The sequence below is a fragment of the Microcaecilia unicolor genome, chromosome 1, assembly GCF_901765095.1.
Source record: "Microcaecilia unicolor chromosome 1, aMicUni1.1, whole genome shotgun sequence".
Taxonomy (NCBI): Eukaryota; Metazoa; Chordata; class Amphibia; order Gymnophiona; family Siphonopidae; genus Microcaecilia; species Microcaecilia unicolor.
In genome coordinates, this window is record NC_044031.1 from 271,151,497 (window position 1) to 271,175,372 (window position 23,876).

Here is a 23,876-nt window from a genome sequence, read left to right on the forward strand (position 1 = left end):
GACGAGAGCCAACAACTTGTTGTCCCTCGTCTCGCGGGTGCGAGCGTCCCCAAAGATCACAGCTCGGCAGATGTTGAGATTGCTGGGCCACATGGCCTCCACAGTTCATGTGACTCCCATGGCCCGCCTTCACATGAGATCTGCTCAATGGACCCTAGCCTCCCAGTGGTATCAGGCTGCTGGGGGTCTAGAAGACGTGATCCACCTGTCCACGAGTTTTCTCAAATCCCTGTATTGGTGGACGATTTGGTCCAATTTGACTCTGGGACGTCCTTTCCAAATTCCTCAGCCACAAAAAGTGCTGACAACGGATGCGTCTCTCCTGGGATGGGGAGCTCATGTCGATGGGCTTCACACCCAAGGAAGCTGGTCCCTCCAGGAACGCGATCTGCAGATCAATCTTCTGGAGTTACGAGCGATCTGGAACGCTCTGAAGGCTTTCAGAGATCGGCTGTCCCACCAAATTATCCAAATTCAGACAGACAACCAGGTTGCCATGTATTACGTCAACAAGCAGGGGGGCACCGGATCTCGCCCCCTGTGTCAGGAAGCCGTCAGCATGTGGCTCTGGGCTCGCCGTCACGGCATGGTGCTCCAAGCCACATATCTGGCAGGCGTAAACAACAGTCTGGCCGACAGATTGAGCAGGATTATGCAACCTCACGAGTGGTCGCTCAATTCTCGTGTAGTGCGACAGATCTTCCAGGTGTGGGGCACCCCCTTGGTGGATCTCTTCGCATCTCGAGCCAACCACAAAGTCCCTCAGTTCTGTTCCAGGCTTCAGGCCCACGGCAGACTGGCATCGGATGCCTTCCTCCTGGACTGGGGGGAGGGTCTGCTGTATGCTTATCCTCCCATACCTCTGGTGGGGAAGACTTTGTTGAAACTCAAGCAAGACCGAGGCACCATGATTCTGATTGCTCCTTTTTGGCCGCGTCAGATCTGGTTCCCTCTTCTTCTGGAGTTGTCCTCCGAAGAACCGTGGAGATTGGAGTGTTTTCCGACCCTCATCACACAGGACGAAGGGGCGCTTCTGCATCCCAGCCTCCGGTCCCTGGCTCTCACGGCCTGGATGTTGAGAGCGTAGACTTTGCCTCTTTGGGTCTGTCAGAGGGTGTCTCCCGCATCTTGCTTGCTTCCAGGAAAGATTCCACTAAGAGGAGTTACTTCTTTCTATGGAGGAGGTTTGCCGTCTGGTGTGACAGCAAGGCCCTAGATCCTCGCTCTTGTCCTACACAGACCCTGCTTGAATACCTTCTGCACTTGTCTGAGTCTGGTCTCAAGACCAACTCCGTAAGGGTTCACCTTAGTGCAATCAGTGCATACCATTACTGTGTGGAAGGTAAGCCGATCTCAGGACAGCCTTTAGTTGTTCGCTTCATGAGAGGTTTGCTTTTGTCAAAGCTCCCTGTCAAGCCTCCTACAGTGTCATGGGATCTCAATGTTCTCACCCAGCTGATGAAACCTCCTTTTGAGCCACTGAATTCCTGCCATCTGAAGTACTTGACCTGGAAGGTCATTTTCTTGGTGGCAGTTACTTCAGCTCGTAGAGTCAGTGAGCTTCAGGCCCTGGTAGCCCAGGCCCCTTACACCAAATTTCATCATAACAGAGTAGTCCTCCGCACTCACCCTAAGTTCTTGCCAAAGGTTGTGTCGGAGTTCCATCTGAACCAGTCAATTGTCTTGCCAACATTCTTTCCCCGTCCTCATTCCTGCCCTGCTGAACGTCAGCTGCACACATTGGACTGCAAGAGAGCATTGGCCTTCTATCTGGAGCGGACACAGCCCAACAGACAGTCCGCCCAATTGTTTGTTTCTTTTGATCCCAATAGGAGGGGAGTGGCTGTGGGGAAACGCACCATATCCAATTGGCTAGCAGATTGCATTTCCTTCACTTACGCCCAGGCTGGGCTGGCTCTTGAGGGTCATGTCACGGCTCATAATGTTAGAGCCATGGCTGCGTCGGTAGCCCACTTGAAGTCAGCCACCATTGAAGAGATTTGCAAAGCTGCGACGTGGTCATCTGTCCACACATTCACATCTCATTACTGCCTGCAGCAGGATACCCGACGCGACAGTCGGTTCTGGCAGTCAGTTCTTCAGAACCTGTTCGGGGTTTAGAATCCAACTCCACCCCCCTAGGCCCATTTTTATTCTGTTCCAGGCTACACGCTCAGTTAGTTGGTAAATTTTTTAGGTCAATCTCAGTTATGTCCTCGCCGTTGCGAGGCCCAATTGACCATGGTTGTTGTTTTGAGTGAGCCTGGGGGCTAGGGATACCCCATCAGTGAGAACAAGCAGCCTGCTTGTCCTCGGTGAAAGCGAATACTACATACCTGTAGAAGGTATTCTCCGAGGACAGCAGGCTGATTGTTCTCACAAACCCGCCCGCCTCCCCTTTGGAGTTGTGTCTTCCCTTGTATTTGTCTTGCTACATACTGGACTGACGAACACGAGCCGGTTCGGGCAGGAAGACGGCCTCGCATGCGCGGTGCGCATGGGCGCGCGAGGACTAGCAAAGGCCTTTGCTAGTGAAGATTCCGGTTGGAGGGGGCTGCCGTGGACGTCACCCATCAGTGAGAACAATCAGCCTGCTGTCCTCGGAGAATACCTTCTACAGGTATGTAGCATTCGCTTCCTCTCATGCAATTACAGATTATTTAAATCCTAACATCCAGATACTACAAGGCAGCTACTTATTTATATATTACTGATCAGCAATGAATTGACTTGTTTGACTGGTTTGTTTAAATTAGTCTGTTCAGTACTGATTCTCTTCAGGAGGAAAGGCGTGTCATCAAAACCCTATAATGTCAATTTAGTGCCTTGTTTATTTAACTCGCTCTGTAAATTCTCTTCTGCTTTAAATCAAAAACTTCAGTGCCTTGTCTAAGTTAAATTAGAAAACCATCCTTTTTTTCTAGTTGTAGATAACACATTTGGACACTTTCCAGACTCCTGCTTTAAATTATATCAGATGTAAGTAAGTCACTAATTTACAATACATATTTGAGAATAGGGACTGTATAAGCACATTTCCCTCAAATCATTTCTAATTAATATATACCAATGGAAATGACATCACCTAAAGCATGAAAAGATCTCGCTAAACAAAATCAAATTTGAACTTTGTATTCCAATGTATAAACTGCATAACAAATAATGCTTGATTTCACCTACTGTCAGTTCTACTCAGTTCATGACGTACTTCTTGCCACACTGTCCTCATTTGGGTTCCAGGGCTCTGTCCTCTCCTGGTTCTCCTCCTATCTCTCCCACCACACCTTCAGAGTTCACTCTTATGGATCTTCCTCCACCCCTATCCCCCTATCTGTTGGTGTTCCCCAGGGATCTGTCCTTGGACCCCTTCTCTTCTCAATCTACACCTCTTCCCTGGGCTCCCTGATCTCATCTCATGGTTTCCAGTATCATCTCTATGCTTATGAAACCCAGCTGTATCTCTCCACACCAGACATCACCACAGAGACCCAGGCAAAGGTATCAGCCTGCTTATCCGACATTGCTGCCTGGATGTCCAACCGCCACCTGAAACTGAACATGTCCAAGACCGAGCTCATCGTCTTTCCACCAAAACTCACGTCTCCTCTTCCTCCACTTTCTATCTCAGTTGATAACACCCTCATCCTCCCCGTCTCATCTGCCCGCAACCTCGGAGTCATCTTTGACTCCTCCCTCTCCTTCTCTGCGCATATCCAGCAGATAGCCAAGACCTGCTGCTTCTTCCTCTTTAACATCAGCAAAATTCGCCCTTTCCTCCCTGAACACACCACCCGAACTCTCGTCCACGCTCTCATTACCTCTCGCCTTGACTACTGCAACTTACTCCTCACCGGCCTCCCACTTAGCCATCTATCCCTCCTTCAATCTGTTCAGAACTCTGCTGCACATCTCATATTCCGCCAGAACCGATATACTCATATCACCCCTCTCCTCAGGTCACTTCACTGGCTTCCAATCAGATACCGCATTCAATTCAAGCTTCTCCTTCTTACCTACAAATGCACTCAGTCTGCTGCCCCTCACTACCTTTCTACCCTCATCTCCCCTTCCGTTCCCGCCCGTAACCTCCGTTCACAGGACAAATCCCTCCTCTCTGTACCCTTCTCCACCACCGCCAACTCCAGGCTCCGCTCATTCTGCCTCGCCTCACCCTATGCTTGGAACAACCTTCCTGAGCCCTTACGCCAAGCCCCCTCCCTGCCCATCTTCAAGTCTTTGCTTAAAACCCACCTCTTCAATGCTGCATTCGGCACCTAACTCTTACCGCTCAGTAAATCCAGTCTGCCCCAATTTGACCGCCCCTATCGGACTGACCGTTCACTTGTCTCTTAGATTGTAAGCTCTTTGAGCAGGGACCGTCCCTCTATGTTAAATTGTACAGCGCTGCGTAACCCTAGTAGCGCTTTAGAAATGTTAAGTAGTAGTAGTAGTAATTTCTCAGAAATAGTTAAGGAATATACTTGGATAAAGGCCACAAAAACTCGTATGTTTCATTAAAATTTTGACCCACTACGCCAAAACAGTTGAAATCTTAACATTCCTGACTAGCATGTTACTTAACAAGCAGATTCATTCAAAATAAATACAGCGAACATATACAAAATTGCATTACTTATAAAACTTGAGTTATTACCCACACACACATTTACACACTATGCTAATGTACTCATGGCAGCATAATTTCAGCAGCTCATTGAAACAATTATTGATTTATTTGCTTGTTTTTGGATTTACTTAAGTTGCAATTTTTGTGCTGCAATCTCTATGTATGCTGGAAGTGGCTTCATACCAAAAGCTTCCAAGATGGATAATTTTCCCTCCAGCATTCACAGGAATAAAGGTTACATAAGTGCGTCAGATAGGAGTGCATTTCTTTGTCCTGTAAGGGAGTCAGTATGTTTGTTTATTAGTATTTGATAAACTGCGCCATCTGGCTCACAGGTTGGAGAGGCATACAGTCCATTAAAAAACAGAATAAAGAAAAGGAACAACACTTACCAACAGGAAAGCAAGATCTCATGCACACTTTACACAACTGAAATTAAAATAAAATAAAAATGAAAACATCTTTTAAAAGGTGAACCCCATAAGGTATCAACTCTGTAAAAGTAAATACAGTTCTCCTTAAAAGCACTCCTTCACTAGGCCACATTAAAGGTATGGTAGCTAGGCTGCTGAGTCAGGAGGGCAGGGCTCAGGCAGAGAGCAGGTTAAACTCCCTAGCCTGGGAACAGAACAAGGAGATCAGAAGTAGGTTAGGGAGAATGGGTGCTCCAAGAGAGATTCCAAGCCCAGAAGGCATGCCTGATGCAGCAGGAAGGGGTCCTCCAGCAGAGTTCCTAGCCTGCGATCACATTGTTTGAAGGCAGGTCAAAGTAGGAGGTTTATATTGTGAAGTATTTACCCAGTCTGTGAATGCAGTGTTTGGATATGGATCAAGGTGAGAAGATTGCAGAGAGCAAGTGAAATATTGGAAGTTGGACCTGCTGGGTGTGGACACTGTGAGTATTAAGTGTTGTTGGTAACACTTAATACTCTTTAGGGAACCTGAGAGAGTAAAGTTCTTTTTTGTGTGAAATGGCGTTCCATTTGAACCATGCTTATGTTTGCATATCAGATCTGTGACAATGACAGACTTGGTATCTCTTGATTCATAATAAAGACTCTTTTTTTCTGGTTTACTTGTGTCTGCTGCTTGTATCTATGAAGGCTCCTTGCCTGGCCACTATCCATGTACCACACTCCCCTTTAGAAAGTAACTCCACAGGAAAACAAGCAGGTGGAATCAAGGTCTTTTTTGTCACCACTGAGACAACCACATCTACCTTAGGAAGTTAAAACTTGTCTGCCAGCTGGATAAAAGCAGGATAGTCTATCCATGGATCTATCAGCAGCTGTTTTTTCTCTTCCCCCCCCCCCCCCCCCCTCCTCGTGAGAGGTAGACATCCTGCTGGCAGAGACATCTCTGATCTCATTGCACCTGGAAGGATTTTATACCGTTTTAAACGGGCAAAACACATTTAAACTTAAAAGCTACTAAAATATTTATACGAGAGAGAGGGCTGAGAAAGAAGCATGTTAGAGAGAACAGTATTCACTACTGCCAGACATTTTACTGGTACCAGGAAACAATGTTCTTTAAGTCTAAGGTTGTTTTTCTTAAATTAGAGGCATATAAGTAAATCTGAGGCAAACTTCTTAATATCATACCAATCTGACTGTTGTTCCATTAATTGGGGATTAAACAGGGTTAAAGTCAACTAAGGATTTCAAACCAACCTAGTAATTATTAGGATCCTTTAAATAAGACAATTTTTCTTCTCTTTCCTCTTTTTTCCTTTCATTTTTTTCCCTTTGTCTCTGTAAGAGATTCCTGGCACTTTTTACTCAAGTGTGCTTTTCTATATAAAAGTACCTTATACTGGGAACCTCCTGTCCCAGCCTTCTAAAATACCACAGGATTTTTGTCTCCATGTATCAAGTGGGTAACTCAGTTCATACATTTTCACCTGGCCACAGTCACATTCTTTTATCTGACTTTGGAAAACACCACATTCAAACAAGGATATGATTAGTTTCAAGGGCCAAGACAAGCTTACTTAATTCACTCATCCTGAGGCTGGTGGGTTCTTAAGCATCTATTCTAGGAGCCACAAGTTGCCAATCCTGTTTGTATCAAAAGTCTCCCCACTCCATGACCACCCTACTGCCTAGATTTATTATTGAGGAACTATTAACTAGCTTTCAAAGTCTCCTTGAAGGACTAATTTGTGTCTACATGAACCTTCTTTCACAGAGCGCTCACACTATGTTTACTCAATTCACACAAGTAAGACAGACACCCCACTCTAACCAGTCTTATGCTGAATTCACTGTGGCTATTTGAACTCAATTCACTCCATCCTCATACACTTCTCTCTCTTTATTCTATTCCTTAACTTCTGGTCTGTACAAAGTAGTATTTCCCCTTATCTTTTTAAGGTCTACTTCACAGATATCTAAAATGGGTCTAGATCGTGTGAGCCTCTGCAACAAGGAAGCAGCCAGTCCTTCCCTGTGCCTCTCTGTTAATGATTTTAGAGGGTTGCTCACCCTAGGAGAGTGTTTCCCAAGTCTGTTCTGGAGTACTCCCTTGCCAGTCAGGTTTTCAGGATATTCACAATGCATATACATGAAAGAAATTTCCATACAATAGAGGCAGTGTATGCAAATCAATCTCATGCATAATCATTATGGATGTCCTGAAAACCTGACTGGCAAGGGGGTACTGCAGGACTGACTTTCGCTGCCTTAGGATACATCAAGGGAGTCATTGAGGAGACTATCAGCCTCTGCATGATCATGACCTTGGGATCTGGATGCTCGATTCATGAATTGTGGAAAAAAATAATCATACCTTTGTAATCAGGACATATCGTGCAGAATTTTGGAACATCACAGAATTCTAAGGAGAAAGAGTGATCAATCAGATAGCCCAAATTATACCTATTTCTTTCAGAATGCAGTTTATAAAAACTTTTTTCACTAATGCAGCAAGTTTCTTTATTCTAGCATTCTCATAACTTGTAAGTGCCCAAGCAACTAGCTGGTAGCTATTTGTTTATTAATTGATAATGAATGAGGCATAATATTCATGTAAACTTATAAATTTCGAGCATACGAAAATCCAGACGCATATAATTATCCACTCTTCAGTGATCCCTCCCGCTTTCTCAGAATTCCATACTACACCTGGGCTTTACTGATACCAGCAAGTTCTCACTTCATGAATCATAAACTGCAGTAACAATTTTTTTTCTTTTACACAGATCGGTTTGTTTTGTCTTTTACTGTCTTCCATTTTCTGAATCTGGAGTCTTTATTATTGCTCACTTTGCTCTCCTTATTAGGGGCTGGTACTTCCTTCATCTCTTCAGTATTTCTCTGGCTGCAGCAGATGGTGTAAACATGTGGCCTGGTACAACAAATAATGAGTTGGCTACTTCCAGAAAGGCTCTAGGCCCAGATTCCCAGTGGAGCATAGATTGAGCCCAAGGAGCGCTATTACTACTACTACTACTACTATTTAGCATTTCTATAGCGCTACAAGGCATACGCAGCGCTGCACAAACATAGAAGAAAGACAGTCCCTGCTCAAAGAGCTTACAATCTAATAGACAAAAAATAAAAAATAAGCAAATCAAATCAATTAATGTGAACGGGAAGGAAGAGAGGAGGGTAGGTGGAGGCGAGTGGTTACAAGTGGTTACGAGTCAAAGGCAATGTTAAAGAGGTGGGCTTTCAGTCTAGATTTAAAGTTGGCCAAGGATGGGGCAAGACGTAGGGGCTCAGGAAGTTTATTCCAGGCGTAGGGTGCAGCGAGACAGAAGGCGCGAAGTCTGGAGTTGGCAGTAGTGGAGAAGGGAACAGATAAGAAGGATTTATCCATGGAGCGGAGCGCTATGAGCAGCAATCCTTTGGGGCTGATTTCTCTCCCTACCCTGTGTGAAGAGACTCAGGGCCCAATGTACTAAAGTCTCTGGAAAGAACCAGTTGCTATTTCCACCACAATAAAAATTACCATGGTGGAAATAGCGAGCAATTCTCAAAATAAATCTCATGAAAATGAGCTGTACAGACATTTATTGTGCAGCTTGGTAGGGAAAGCAGCAGGGCATGCACAGAGCATCCACCCGCTAAGCGTGGTTGCTCTGCACATGCTCAGAACAGTGTGTGCTACACATGGCTTTCATACATGCATACAAGCTGCGTGAATGAAAGCTGTGTATAGAGAGAAGAGCAACGCAAGAATTTGTGGAGGAAAAAAGTTTTTTTTGCTATAAAGGGAAGATTTCAGCTCTCGCAGCTTTGTGGCTTGCAAAGAGGAGTTCTAGGTGCTGCCCTGCCCAAGGGCGAATTCTCATTGCAAGCAAGGAAGCAGGAGCGGCAGAGGAGAGAGGGAGGTAGAAGAGAGTTCTATCTTCTTGCCACACTCTGGGCTCCTAAGTCCTCTGCTCTCTGGAGTTTTAGCCCCCCTCCCCTGGCTTTTTTGTCACCCAACATTTTAGATCGCTTGAGCTTTGCTCTCCTTTTTAGTCCCTGCTGCTGCTTGCCTTGTCCGGCGACCAGAACTAAGCGCAATAATCAAGGTGAGGTCGCACCATGGAGCGATACAGAGGCATTATAGTATTTTTGGTCTTATTCACCATCCCTTTCCTAATAATTCCTAGCATCCTGTTTGCTTTTTTGGCTGCCGCCACACATTCAAGATTTCAGCGCATTATCTTCAACGACACCTAGATCTTTTTCTTGGGTGCTGACCCCCAAGGTAGACCCCAGCGTACCCCCACTGAATGCCAAACCTTTTGATGAACACCCAGAAAAATGTGCAGGAGTGCATGCTATTTTCCTGGCGTGTGCAGTGAGAGCACCGATTTTACAAAGTTTAAATGTAAACAAAAATGCAGTCCAATGCTAGAAAGTTACATTTTGCCATTCCATTGTGGGCTTCTGGATGCAGTAAAGGGATAGTGGACCTGTATTCCATCGCCAACTATTTTTAACCTAATGATGATTCCCTTGGCAAAACTTCTATCAAACCACAACCTCAACCCTTACATATATATGCAGATGATGTAACGATATTTATCCCTTTCAAACAAGACATTAATGAAATCTCCAATGAAATCAACCAAAGTCTACACATCATGAATACCTGGGCAGATGCATTCCGATTGAAACTGAATGCAGAAAAAACTCAATGCCTCATACTTACCTCCCAATACAACACGAAGAAATTTACCGCTATTACCACACCTAAACTAAATCTGCCAATCTCAGAAACTCTAAAACTCCTTGGAGTCACTATCGACCGCCACCTAACACTCGAAACTCACGCGAACAACACAACCAAAAAGATGTTCTACTCCATGTGGAAACTGAAAAGAATAAAACCATTCTTTCCAAGATCTGTCTTCCGCAGCCTACTGCAATCACTCGTACTCAGTCATCTGGACTACTGCAACTCACTATATGCAGGCTGCAAAGAACAAATACTGAGGAAACTTCAAACAGCCCAGAATACAGCAGCCAGACTCATCTTCGGAAAACCAAAATACGAAAGTGCAAAACCCTTACGTGAGAAACTGCACTGGCTCCCACTCAGGGAACGTATCACCTTTAAAGTATGTACCTTGGTCCACAAGATCATTCATGGTGAGGCCCCTGCATACATGTCTGACTTAATAGACCTGCCACCCAGAAATGCCAAAAGATCATCCCGAACTTTCCTCAATCTCCACTTCCCTAAGTGCAAAGGCATAAAATACAAAGCACTGCATGCCTCAACCTTCTCTTACACAAGCACGAAATTCTGGAATACACTACCACGCAACCTGAAAATGATTTATGAATTAACCCACTTCCACAAACTATTGAAAACTCACCTCTTCGAGAAAAGCTATGGCAAGAATCAAAACATATGAAGTCCTTTACGCACTAACAGAGATAGGGCAATACACTCTCTTCTGATCTCTCTTCCCCTTATTCTCACCACACTTAAAACTCTACCCACAGATGGAACTGTTATACCCTAATGTTCTCTCGCCATTGTTCTATCGCCGATCACTTCCCCATTGTTACATTCTACTGTTCCATTCCCAAACTATGTTTGACTTTGACTTGTTTTCCCAAAATATCTTTGACTTCGACTGTCTTCCCATAACTCTTCTCAATATAACCCATAACCATATTGTAACCAATGTAATTCCATGACTCACAATGTATTGTAAGCCACACTGAACCCGCAAATAGGTGGGAAAATGTGGGATACAAATGCAATAAATAAATAAGGGAGTCGATGATGATCACATCCTCTCTCCTGGACACCGCCTGACAAGCATAGCACCCATGTTCAAAACACTGCCACTTTGGGGGTTCTAAAATGGTAAAATGATGACATGTTCATTAGAGCTCTCAATAAGTGCTAAAGGACTTTTTTTCTTCAGTTATTTGCCTAGACATGCTGAAGCAGAGGGGAAAGGTAAAGGCTCCCCCACCTATCCTGACACTGACTTCAGTTGCAGTTCAGTGTTCTGTTTGGGACTTTGCAGTTTCCACCAGGCAAGCAAATTTGGGCGTTCTTGCTGTGGAGGGCTGTTCAGGGAGCAGCCCTTCCTTAAGTAGCGATGCGTCGCTGAGCCCTGTTTCACCTAACCCACTGCCAGCCATCTGAGCCTTCGAACTGGCTTGTCAGCGAACTGCGGAAGTGACCCCGCCTAACACTATGGGGGATGGGCGCAGATGAGAAGCCCTTTTAGAGGAACAATTGAGTCAGCTGCAAGCAGTTACCCTGCCTACTTTGGCAACCATCGAACCGCTAAACCTGGCTACCAGAGAAGTGGCAGAAAGTGTTGCAGTGGGAACTATGGTACCATTGGTTCCTGAGGTAACTTAAGCCCTACTTGCAGTTCCTCCATTGGTAAGGCCCATGGAAATCGCTATGGATGAGATGTGAGCCGCAGTGGAATTGATTCATAAGGTAGTTTGCTCTTTGCTCAGTTTCTGTCTCAAACTGCTGCTAAAGTCACACACAGTTGAAAATTAGTCTAGTTCTTCGGTACAAAGTTGAACGTGAGTTTTAAGGTGTTTCAAGAAGTTCAAACATCTTTAGTATTCAATAAAACTGTGATACATAGGAAAATTGAGAGCATAGAAAATGCTGCAAGACATCTGAATATTAGGCTTTTGAATTTCCTGCAAGTTTATTCAGTTTCTCTTAAAGGCTTGTTCTATTGATACTTGAAGGTGGTATTGATATTTCTAGAGACTACTTTACCACCTTTGAATAATGTTATTATATTCCAATGATGAATCAAGAAACAAGGGGTGCTCCATCATCTGGAACATCTTTAGATGTTACGGGGATATTAGAGTCATTGAGAGACTTTGTTATTAAAAGAACCACTTTGTTAGTATCCTTTGTTTTTGTCCAGGATAAAGATTGTCATTCATTTATTTTTATTTATTTATTAACATTTAGAATTTAAACAAGAATACCTTGTTTTAGAAATACAGCAAAATTCTTAACATAAGAAAAACTTATTTTTCGTCAATCTTAATTAAGAAGAAAATATTTAAAAAAAAATACTTCTATCATTAGAAATACGGAGAAAAATAAGTCACAAGGTACAAATTATTATGCTTCCTTAGACCCCAAATACCGGAGGGCTTTATGAATAGAGAAGATTTTGCAAGAACAATGTTTACTAAACAATGCAGCGTTTCCTTGAATTAATCCTCATCGAGGAAGCAGTGAGGAAGCGTTCGATGTTCGGCTGGGTCGGGTTGGAGGTTGAGGAGCACGGGGGCACCATTCTCACCGCCGCTTTGCGTTTAGTATGCGGCATTTGAATAGGAAAAATCGTTTGCCCTCTCCAGCTTCTCAAGAGCGTTTCACTCAGTGTCCGACTTCGCTGCCATCTTGACACGCCCTATAGATTATATCTTCTCTAAGTCGTTCATTTATATTTACGTTACCAGAATTCAGAATTCCTTGGTTTAAAAATATGCATAATTCCTAATATTTGCAAAAAAAAAAATAAAAAACCCACCAAGAAAGAAGGAAACAGTACCTCATTATGCAACAAGAAATTCTCTTAATGGGTGCAAGATTTTAATACATTTTGCATGTAAAAATTCATGATTCAGTTACAAGAGGCGTCTTTTGTTTTCTATGAATCATCTCTGCTGCGTACCTTTATTTAGAGTAGATCTGCTAGTGCCTCAAGTGTAGTACCTAGGGGGTTTTGTAGGGAGGTTTGTGAGATTATGCTTGCTCAAAGTCAGTTTAAATTTCCTAATTCGTTGGTATATTTGTTTACCCACTCTCTGGGGTTATTCCTCCCCCCCCCCCCCCCCCCCATATTATGGAATACTAGTAAAAAAGGCCCGTTTCAAAACGCAATGAAACGGGTGCTAGCAGGGTAAATTCCCACCCATCCTCCCTCCCTGCCGAGTTCCATACCCCCTCCCTTCCTCCCTCCCTCTCAACCTCCCTCCGTCCCTCTGTTTCTCCCTCCCGAGTTGCAGACCCCCTCCCTCCCAGTTCAAGGCCCCCTTCACGCCCCTCCCACTGAGTTGCAGACTCCCCCTCCCTCCGATTTGAATCCCCCCTTCGCGTTACTCTCTGCCCCCCCTCCCATGGTGTGACCCTCTGGACACCACCCTTTCCTCCGGAAAACCTCCCCCGAAGCCTCTGCGTACCTCTGCTGACGGAGGCGAACTTCTCTTCTCGGCTCCTTGTTGAATGAGCATCTGTTGAAGTTTCTGTTTGTGCGTCTGATGTCAGACATATGCACAGAGACTTGGACAGATACTCGTTCATCAAGCCACGCCCCGCAGGCGAGAAGAGAAGTTCGTCTCCGGCAGCAGAGGTAGGCGAAGGCTTCGGGGGAGGTTTTTCGGAGGAAAGGGTAGTGTCCAGAGTGTCGCGGCAGGGGGATCTAGGGGGTAGTAACGCAGAGGAGGTGTGTTCCAATCGGAGGGGGGGGGGGAGTGTGTAACTCGTTGGTAGGGGCGTGACGGGCCTTGAAGTGGAAGGGATGGAGGAAGTGAGTGACGTGTGTGGGTGGGGGCGGGTGTGTGGATGACTGTCTGTGTTCCGCCCTCGACATCATCACGTTTGATGCGAGGGCGGGGCACAGAGACATGGTGAGTTGGATGGCTTCACCACCATGAATTAACGAACCCTTCAGGGAGTGTGCTGATGGCTTCAGAATGTTGAGGGTGCATTTTATTATAGTAGATAATTTCCTTGTGTAGTGTTTATAATTTCCCTAAAGTTGTGTTATTTTGTTTGGAAATTTTCTAAATGAAAAATATATATTGTCTTGGTTGATAATTGTAGAAGTCAATTTAAAAAAAAAGAAAAGAATTTTCTTCTTGATCCCTAGAGGTAGTCTCATAATACCAAGGGCAGGGGGAAACCTCTATGACAGCCTCTACTTCTCCTTGCTTAGTCTCATAATACGACCACTAAGGATGGAGAGGCACCATTTTTAATCCCACACTGGGCAGAGCAGTAGCAATTGGGAATTGTTTCAGCTTCCTAAGCAATCAACAAGTCAATTTCCAGCGGGGGAGGAGGTTGAAATTCTGTATTTGTTGTTGGGGAGAGGGGAGCATGATTCCCACCACTGGCTTAGGGCCCACTATCTCATTGTTACATCCAGGAACCCACAATATTTCTGTCTGCAGGAATGCATAACTTTCTGTCTTTTGCTCCCCAGTAAACCACTAGGGGAAACACCTAGTAATGTCCAAGGGACATTGGTGGGGGGAGGAGAAAGGGAATGTCCAAGGGAATGGGAGATGCTGTACCTGGGTGAGAATGGTGTCTGGGGAGGTGTCAGGGAGTGCTTTAATTGTGTTGGGGATGGGAGAAAGGCTGGAGGGCCTGTAATTGTTTGCGGTTGCATCAGATGGGGGGGGGGGGGGGGGGCAATGTTCCATTGGCCTTTGCACCTGCCCCATCAAGCTGGCATTTGTGCATGCCTTGGACAGGTGCAAAATCAACATACATATTTTAAAATCTAGATTCAACTTTTCATTGTTAAATGGGAAGGCCACATCTAGTTTTTTTTAATACACTCAATCTAGGCCCCCTCTCAGTTGCTGTGTCAGGTGGGTAATTCATGGTAAATGACAGTTTTATTAAATCACCATTTATATGTATGGATTTCATGTGTAGGCAATCCATGCACTGTGCTATTTACACATATGGATGCTTCTAAAATAAAGACTGTTATAAGGTAGAACAGTGGTCCTTGTGGTGTCCACAGTCTCCTTAACTTCATCACCAGAAAGTAGGTATCCAGCACATGGAATGTCTTCTAACTTTGAACATTCTCACGGAGGACAGATGGGACACAGTCATGGAAGATTTCTGGAGGCAATAGAAGTTGAGGTTCTGGAAGATGTATCATATGTATATAAGAAGGTTATACACTCTCTGATCCAAGATGGCGACGGTGCGAGTAGCTTAGCCGGCCAAGCTCAGGACTCTGCAACAGTTGACTCTAGCGTGAGCGCGCCTTACCCGTTGTTTTGATGGGGAAGAGGAGAGGCAAAGTCCGGGAGGCTCCCCATGTCCCGGGCGGAACGCCCCAGCTACACCAGACGAAACTGGAGCGATTCGGAGTATTATCCGGTCCCGAAATGGCATCTACTCCTTCTGCCGGAGCCGGCATCTCGACGCTGGACGACAGTGTAGAGAGGGCTTCCCTGAGCCCCGTCGAACGTGCGGCGCCACCTCAACCCGGAAGAGTTACTCTCACTGCAAGCCCTGCTGCCATACCTCGTGGAGGAGAAGTGGACGAACAGGGAGGGAGCCTGCAGGAGAGATCATCTGGTGCCGACAACTTGGGAAGACCGGGTTTGACAACGGCTCACGTGTTGCCTAAAACAGTGAGTACCCTGGATCAAGTTTTAAAGGCCCCTCTACCGGATTTTTCTATGGGGAGAGTATTGAAACCTGCCGTAGTGACTTTAGAGTCACTGTGGGACTTAACTTCTACGACCCAATCTGCACTACAAACTTTAATCCTTAAAAATATGGAGTCAATTAAAGTTCTTTCAGAGACTGCGTTAAAGCAGATACAAGCTAGTGAAATCCAGGCCTCTGAGGTTAAAAGACTGTCTGAAAAAACTGAAAAGCTTGAACTTGTGGAACAGACGTTAGTTAAAGACAAGTGCTTTACTCAAAGACGCTTGAAATATTTAGAAAATCAATCAAGAGACTAACTTTACGGTTTATAAATTTTCCTCGGTCCCCTTTGATTCTTCCAATTCAAATGGTTAAAAAATATCTAATAGAGACTCTGGGAAACATGTAAACATGAGAATTTATCCATATGTTCAGCAAATAATTGACCCTATACAATTCCATTAAATTAGTCAAAAAAGGAATACTAGCCACCGGCCCAAAGTTAGAGGGTATACGATCTTAATCTGCACCCTTGGGCAGCTTCTCGAAACATCTCTATAAGAACTGTTTATCTAGCTTGCAACAGAATGCTGTAGCAGACAAATTGAGCAGAGTTCTTCAGCCTTATGAATGGTCCCTCAGTATGTCTGTAGCGCGTTGAATATTCCAGCAGTGTGGAACCCCAACGATAGACCTCTTTGCTTCTCCTCAGAACAAGCTTCCCTGCTTTTGTTCCAGACTCTATGTTCCCAATTGCGTAGCCCCAGATGCCTTCTTCCTCCACTGGGGAACAGATCTTCTATACGCCTTTCCCCTGCTGTCTGTGGTAGGGAAAACTTCTCAAACTATGTCGAGACCAAGGAACTATGATTCCTATTGCTTCCTACTGGCCACATCAAATTTGGTTCCCTCTTAAAGTTATCGTCCAGAGATCCATTGAGATTAGATCTCTTTCCATTCCTAATAACACAGATTGAGGGGCCCCCTCCTCCATCAAGACCCCCACTCTTTAGCTTTGACGGCTTGGTTTTTGATGACATAGACTTACATTCCTTAAACCTTTCAGAAAGAGTCTCTAGTTGGCCTCAGGAAACCTTTTACACAAAAGTGTTCCCGTTTCAAGTGGAGAAGATTTTCCCTCTGAGGTGTACAGCCAGAGCACTGAACCCTGATATGTGCTTGTCTTGAAATGCCTAGGGCCCATCTGTGGCCACCTAAAGGGTCTGTCCAAGCACTGCTCAGGTCTGCTACCACCTGCACACGTGTTCTACACTGGCATACCCTTCCACCTGCCTGCTGGGTCCCATTTGCCTCTGGGCGAGTCTCTCATCTGCAAGTTATTTTCCCAGTGGTTTCTAAGGACACTGGGGCCATAATCCCAGGAGTTCCACAGTTCCCAGAAAGCACCCACAGACCAAAAGACGAACCCCCAGGATTCTTAGTCCAGGACAGCAGAGTCAATAAACTAATAAGGTTTATTGTCAGGAAAGTGAACTGTAAGAGGAAAAAATGGTGAAAATATAGCAACAATAACAGGTAAATCAAACAGGTATCAATATTAAAACTAACTAAACATTTGTTTACTACCTGAGTAGTACCTGAAGAGTTCAAGAAATATAGCTACTCATGGGTTATAAAATATAATTGCTCACAGGGCCTCAGTGAAGAGATCTTTCTCTTCTTCCTATCTGAGACTACCTCACAGCTTAGGCGGGAAAAAACTGTCACTTCTGTAACAGCTTTACAAGACAATCACCATCTGCTGGCCAAATAAGGTAAATGCTCTAGGGAACAAATGTCATACATTTCATTTAAGAAATTAGAGACATAAATCCCCTGTTTTGTCACATTGCTCTTTTCCTACCCTTATGGCGTACCTCCTCCATCTTTCTAATTCTGGACTCTACTAACTTAGTCAGAGTACATTTGAGTACTATTAGCGCTTTTCACTAGAGTTAAGCCAATTTCCGTTCATCCCTTGATAATTAGATTCATGAAAGGTTTATTTCATACCAAACCTCCTATCAAACCACCTCTGGTATCGTAATATGTCAATATCATCCTCACAGCTGTCATTGAAACCTCCATTTGAACCACTTCATTCTTGTTCTCTGAAGTTCTTTACATATAAGGTAGTGTTCTTTCTGCCAGAAGAGTCAGTGAACTTCAAGCCTTTGTGGCAGACCCTGCTTACACAAAGTTCTACCACAACAGGCTTGTGCTGTGCTCCAAACCCACTCCAAAATCCTTCCTAAAGTTTTATTGGAGTTCCACCTCAATTAGTCCATTCCTATCTTCTTCCCTAAGTCACACTGTCATCCTGGAGAAGCAGCACTGCATACTTTAGGCTGCAAACATGCTGTAGCATATTATCTGGAGCATCTAAAACCTCATAAGTAGAGGGTTGCACGGTGACAGAAATCTAACCTGTCCTCAACGCAAGTAATCTCATCTCGGCCCCTGGCTCACCCAGCCCCGCTCCTGCTGGACCACACTGCAGCCACCTTTGCCTCCCTCCCCCCCCCCCCCCCCCCCCGAAAGCCAGATTCTATAAGCAGTAAAAATACCAGAAAAGGTAACATAAATAATTTTCTTCCATACTCTGCTAAATACAAAATTAAAAAAGATACACATGTTCAAAAAAGCAAACATCCATGAGCGGCATATCTATCCCCTTGTATCCCCATCTGCTCTATTTCCCCTTTTCCCTTCCCCCCCCCCCCCACCTCATGTACATCCCCCTTACCAATCATTTTTTTTCTCTCCTCCCTGCATCCACACTCCCTCCACCCCTTTTACAGCCCCCTCCTACCCACCCAAACACGCACAACTCCATCTATCCACCTTCCCTCCAGTCCTGGGTGCCTTCCCCAGACATACCTTAGTGTACATACCATATCTTTCAAGTTCTTAATATCATGAGAGAAATTAGTAGTTTTTCATATGTATTCCTTTCACTACAACTGATCTACAAGAAAATACAAACTTTCTGTCATGTGAAGTGGATTAAGGATAGGGCTATGAAGAATCGATTGCTGCAGCAAGAGTGGTATTCTTTTTAATGTCAGAAAAAGTGGATGAACAGAAGGAAGTCTCGGCAGCCATTTAAAGAAGCAGTGGCAGTGAGAAGATCAGCGGTAGTGTGCATATTTCCTGCCCCAAAGAGGCCACTAGACCACCTGGGTGTATTGAGATACGTTCGGGGAGGGCACCCTGAGGCTCGGGGGAGAGAAGGCATAGCTCAGCTCGCCTACACTTCCACGGGAACCCCGCATGACCTGGGTCCATCCCCACGAATCCCTGTGGTAAACACAGTATTTCTGCTATCCCCATTCCCGTGCAGCTCTCTAATATGAAGTACTCCCAGCTTTTTTGTATCCTTTGACCCTAACAGATTAGGGATTCCCATCACCAAACGTACTCTCTCTACTTGGCTGGTTGACTGTATCTCCTGCTCATAAGCTCAGTCTGGGCTGATTCTTCATGGCTGTGTCACTGCTGACAATGTAAGAGCCACGGCGCCTTCAGTAGCCCACTTCTGCTCTGTCTCCATTGAAGAAATTTGCAAGGTGGCAACGTAGTTTTCTATCCACACCTTCACTGCTGTCTAGAGCAGTATTCTAGGTGGGATAGCCGGTTTGGTCAACAGTCCTGCAGAATATTTTTACTACTTAAAAGTCAACTCCACCCACCTGCCCTTTTTGCCTGCCAGACTCACTTTCTTCTTAGTTACCTTCACATATATTGTGAACCTGGTAGCTGTTGAGTCCCACGTGAGGATACTATGCCTGCTTGTCTTTGGAGAAAGCAAAGCTACTTACCTATAGCAGGTGTTCTCCAAGGACAGCATGAAAATATTCTCACATACCTGCTGTCCCCTAAGAACTTGGAGTTGTTTTCTTAGCTTTAGTATTGTACTGCTAGTCCCACACTCGAGCATCGGGCAGGAAAGTACTACTACTACTATTTATCATTTCTATAGCACTACAAGGCATACGCAGCGCTGTACACCATACACAAAAAAAAGACAGTCCCTGCTCAAAGAACTTACAATCTAGATAAGACAGGCAGACAGACAGAACAATTAAGGGTAAGGAAATAAAGAGGTGAGGATAAAAGGACAGGGCAAGTGAGCAGTGGTTAGGAGTCAAAAGCAGTGGTAAAGAGGTGGGCTTTAAGTTTGGACGAAAACGACCAAAGAGGGGGCTAGACATACAGGCTTGGGAAGTTTATTCCAGGTGTGAGGTGCAGCAAGATAAAAGGAATGGAGTCTGGAATTAGCAGTAGAGGAGAAGGGGACAGATAAGAGAGATGTATCAACAGAACGGAGTACCCGAGGGGGGGCGTAGGGAGAGACAAGAGTGGAGAGGTACTGGGGAGCAGCAGAGTGAATGCACTTATAGGTCAATAAGAGAAGTTTGAATTGAATGCGGAAATGGATAGGGAGCCAGTGAAGTGACTTAAGGAGAGGGCTAATGTGAGCATAGCGACTTTGGCGGAAAATGAGTCGCGCAACAGAGTTTTGGACTGATTGAAGAGGAGAGAGATGGCTAAGAGGGAGGCCGGTAAGAAGCAGGTTACAATAAGACGAGAGGTGATTAGAGTGTGGATAAGGGTTCTGGTAGAGTGCTCAGAGATGAAGGGACGGATTTTGCTGATGTTATAGAGAAAGAAATGACAGGTTTTGGCAATCTACTGAATGTGAACAGAGAAGGAGAGAGAGGAGTCAAAGATGACCCCAAGGTTATGAGCAGATGAGACAGGGAGAATGAGAGTGCCATCCACAGAAATAGAGAAAGGGGGGGGGGAGAGGAGAGTTAGGTTTAGGGGGAAAGATGAGAAGCTCGGTTTTGGCCATGTTAAGTTTCAGATGACGTTGAGACATCCAGGCAGCGATATCAGATAGGCAGGCTGAAACTTTGGTCTGGATGCTGGATGAGATTTCAGGGGTAGAGGTAGATTTGGGAGTCTACCCAAATCTATATAAAGTACCCTTATATGCGCAGTGGGTACCTGCTTCAAACTTTTAAAGTAACAGTGCACTATGGCAGTGTCTGCACCGGGCTCCATGGATCATATCACCTACATGTGAGAGTATATGCCTGCTGTCCACACCTGCTACCGATGAGTTTGCTTTCCTTCTATTTGATTTAAAAGTATTTTGCTGCCTACAATGTCTGAACGCTATCTCTTTGGACCCTTTTTCCTTGCCTGATGACATTTTAAATAGAAAGGTGCTTCAGGCAATTACAAAAACCAGAAATATTTGCTCCATCACACTGTACCACTATCCATATAATGAAAGGCACTTTTTATGTACATTGCTTGATCTAATGTACCATGTCAGGCATCTTACTTGGTAATAGACTATACTTTCATTCTTCTGTACTAGCCTATTCCCTGTTAAAGGCCAAAGTATTTGCACATATTATGACATAAGAACATAACAGTTGCCATACTGGATCAGACCAGTGGTCCATCTAGCCCAGTATCCTGTTTTCCAAACAGTGGCCAAGCCATTGTTACCATGTTGAGATGATTCTATTTCTTGTTTTACCAGTGACGTCTAATTGCAATACCTGTCAGGTTTTAATTAGTAGGCCTTTCTTTATTACTCCTTCTGTGGAGTGTCAAATGATTTTTTTTTCAAGGTGGTGATTAGCCTGTGTTATAAACTATTGTGGTTTTTCTGTGTTATGTCTGATTGTAAAACAAATCTCAGATGCCTTTATTTTATATTGATTTTTTTTGCCTACTTTTCATTCAAAGTAAAAGATAAATTATGAGGCTACTCTGGGCATTATGTATCCATAATAACTTTTGTGTTTTAGTGTCGTAGCCACAGCGAACTTTCAGAACATGACAAAGGTATTTATTTAGATCTACAGATGTATGTGTCATTCGAGCAAGTATGCTGCTTTATTTGTAGGTAGGATTTCTTATGTTTTTTTTTTTTTTTTGTAGTTGTTAATGATGGGATCCTGATCAAAGCATTAATAACACTACCTAAATAGAAATAGTCTTTATTAAATTGGCTTTAATGTTGTCCTGGAAAGGAACCCATACTCAGTTTTGAAGGATAAACTGTGAAAAATAGAAACTAAATGTATCCAAGACAACAGCTTCAAAATCAGCCCAAACCAGATAAAAGGCCTTGTTTTTTTTGTTTGTTTGTTTTTTTTGTTAATGGTCACCTTTATAGATGTGCTTCTAGCTTCCCCTAGCTTGTAAATAAAATGTATGAACCTTCTTGCTCCAGGAGGAAGACTATGAATGGGGAAGTAATTCCATACTCAATGTCTTGACTGGAATCAATGCACAGCAGAAGAAGTTAGCAGTTGCAGCGATGAGATGGAGAAAAAAGCTCCAGAAGAGAAAACAAGAAGCTGACAGTGTGGAGGTGCATCTTACTGGTGTTTTAAAAGGACAATTTCATTTTTCTTTGTTTCAGAAAACATCTAAAATAGGTCTCTTTCCTGGCATTTCCTGTGTTTTATTGTTCTAGTCTCTAAAAACTGTATAGATAGAAGACAGTTTTCAAAGGATTTTACCTGGGTAACTGAGGGGGCTGGTGTAGAAAATTTGCTATGGGTTTTTCTGGTTGAGCAATGCAGGAAGGGTTTCAGTGCAAGTGTTAAGTTGCGTGGAAACCCTTACCACAGACTGTATTAAAATGCATGGTAATGCGGTCATTACAAATTCTGCAATCAGATCTGGGACTGCCTAGAAGGGTTGGTTTAGAGGAATGGGAGTCTAGTGGCACCCCCTCTTTCATTCCAAACTAACCACCCATCCCCAGATTGCTTTCTGCAATGCCCCCCTCTTTCCCCCAATATTAAAAGGAAAAAAGTGCTTGGTAGTCTAGTGACCCCTCCCTTTCTCCCGATGGTATAACTCATATTTGGAAAAAATAAACCTTGCCCGTGTAGTCTAGTGCCCAACCCCCCCCCCCCCCCCCCCCCCCCAGACCTTCTTTCCTAAAGAAGTTTGTGTTGTGTAGTGGCTGGCACCCATCCTGACCCAACTTGATTTAACTTTAAAAAAAAAAAAAAAAACCTCCCTGATGTCTAGTGGAACCTACCCCCCCCCCCTCACCATACAACCCCTTACCCAGGCCCTTCAGACCCTGTTCTACCTTAAATGAGGTAGGAGCAATACCCACTTGCTCATGCTTCAGGTGCTATCATCTTCAAAATGGTGGTGCCCTAGCCTCATATGGCAGACAGGCCCTGCCTGGTGCATCCTAGGCACTGCCGACAGGAGCCATGGGTATTTCCATATCATCATGCTGATCAATCCATAGACTGGTGGGTTGTGTCCATCTACCAGCAGGTGGAGATAGAGAGCAAACTTTTGCCTCCCTATATGTGGTCATGTGCTGCCGGAAACTCCTCAGTATGTTCTCTATCTCAGCAGGTGGTGGTCACACACAGCAGCAGCTCTGGCTAGGCCTCCAAGCCTAATTTTTAGGTTTTGTTGAGTGCCTGGGGTTGAGGGCTCTTCTTGAGCAAGTGCAAACCTGGTGGCGCCAGGTCCCTCCTTTTCTCCCCCCTCCCGCTGGCTCCGTTAAAAAAAAAAAAAAAAAAAATTTTGAACGTCCTTAAAGGCGTTTATTTCTACGTTTATTTAAACGTTATTGCAGCTACTCACTGGGACACCAGGTCGTTACAGCTCGGAGCGGAAAGCAGGTAATTTTTACCTTTTCATAGCGGGCAGGGGGTTCCCCGATTGATCTCCACGTGGCCTATGGCGTCGGAGGCCGAGGGCGCAAAGAGTCGCTCCCCGGATCGCTTGGGCGCTTCTAGAGGGGATGCGGGGGCCTTAAAGTCTGATTCGCCCTTGTTGGGTGACAGTTTCATGACCGATGAGTGCCCCGGTCCTTCCTCCGGTGTGGCGGCTTTTCCCGCCATAAACGCCCATCCCCCGCTGCTCGCCTCCGCCATCTTGGCCGGCCACGCGGCTCGGACGGCTTCTTCTTGGACCGCCCTTGAGGTAGGAGACATTAATGCCATGAACGCCCTTAATTTGGGCGACGGCACAAAAGCGGCTAAAGTTAAGCGCCGTTCTTCCCGCGCGGCTCCTTCGCGGAGTGTCGCGCCGGACGCCATCTTGGATGCGCAGCATGTCTCTCCCCCGCTCTTGCGAGCGCCGGTTGAGAGTGCGTCTAGGGCTGTAGCCCAGGCGGCGGAAGTGCACAGTCTGGGGGGTTTCTCCCCCGAGTTTGTTTTGCTGCTGCATCAGGCCTTCCTTATGCAAAACGCTGCCCCTGCTCCCTCGTCTGGTAAAGAGGTTGAGGTTCCCGGAGGTAAACGCCCTCGGGTTGATTCCCAGGCCTTGGAGGACTTTGTCTCCTCCGATGTAGATGAGGGCAGTGTATCTGAGTTCTCCCAAC

At 45.0% G+C, this 23,876-nt stretch overlaps 1 protein-coding gene across 3 annotated transcripts in view; it reads left to right on the forward strand.

Annotated features, from left to right (window-relative positions):
• TOPBP1 (DNA topoisomerase II binding protein 1) overlaps window positions 1-23,876 on the forward strand; it is a 251,109-nt gene that overhangs the window by 206,453 nt on the left and 20,780 nt on the right. For all 3 annotated transcript variants that reach the window (XM_030206546.1, XM_030206552.1, XM_030206562.1), the window contains exon 25: window positions 21,744-21,884. In XM_030206546.1, coding sequence (XP_030062406.1) covers window positions 21,744-21,884 — 141 coding nt within the window. The remainder of the gene's footprint in view (window positions 1-21,743; window positions 21,885-23,876) is intronic.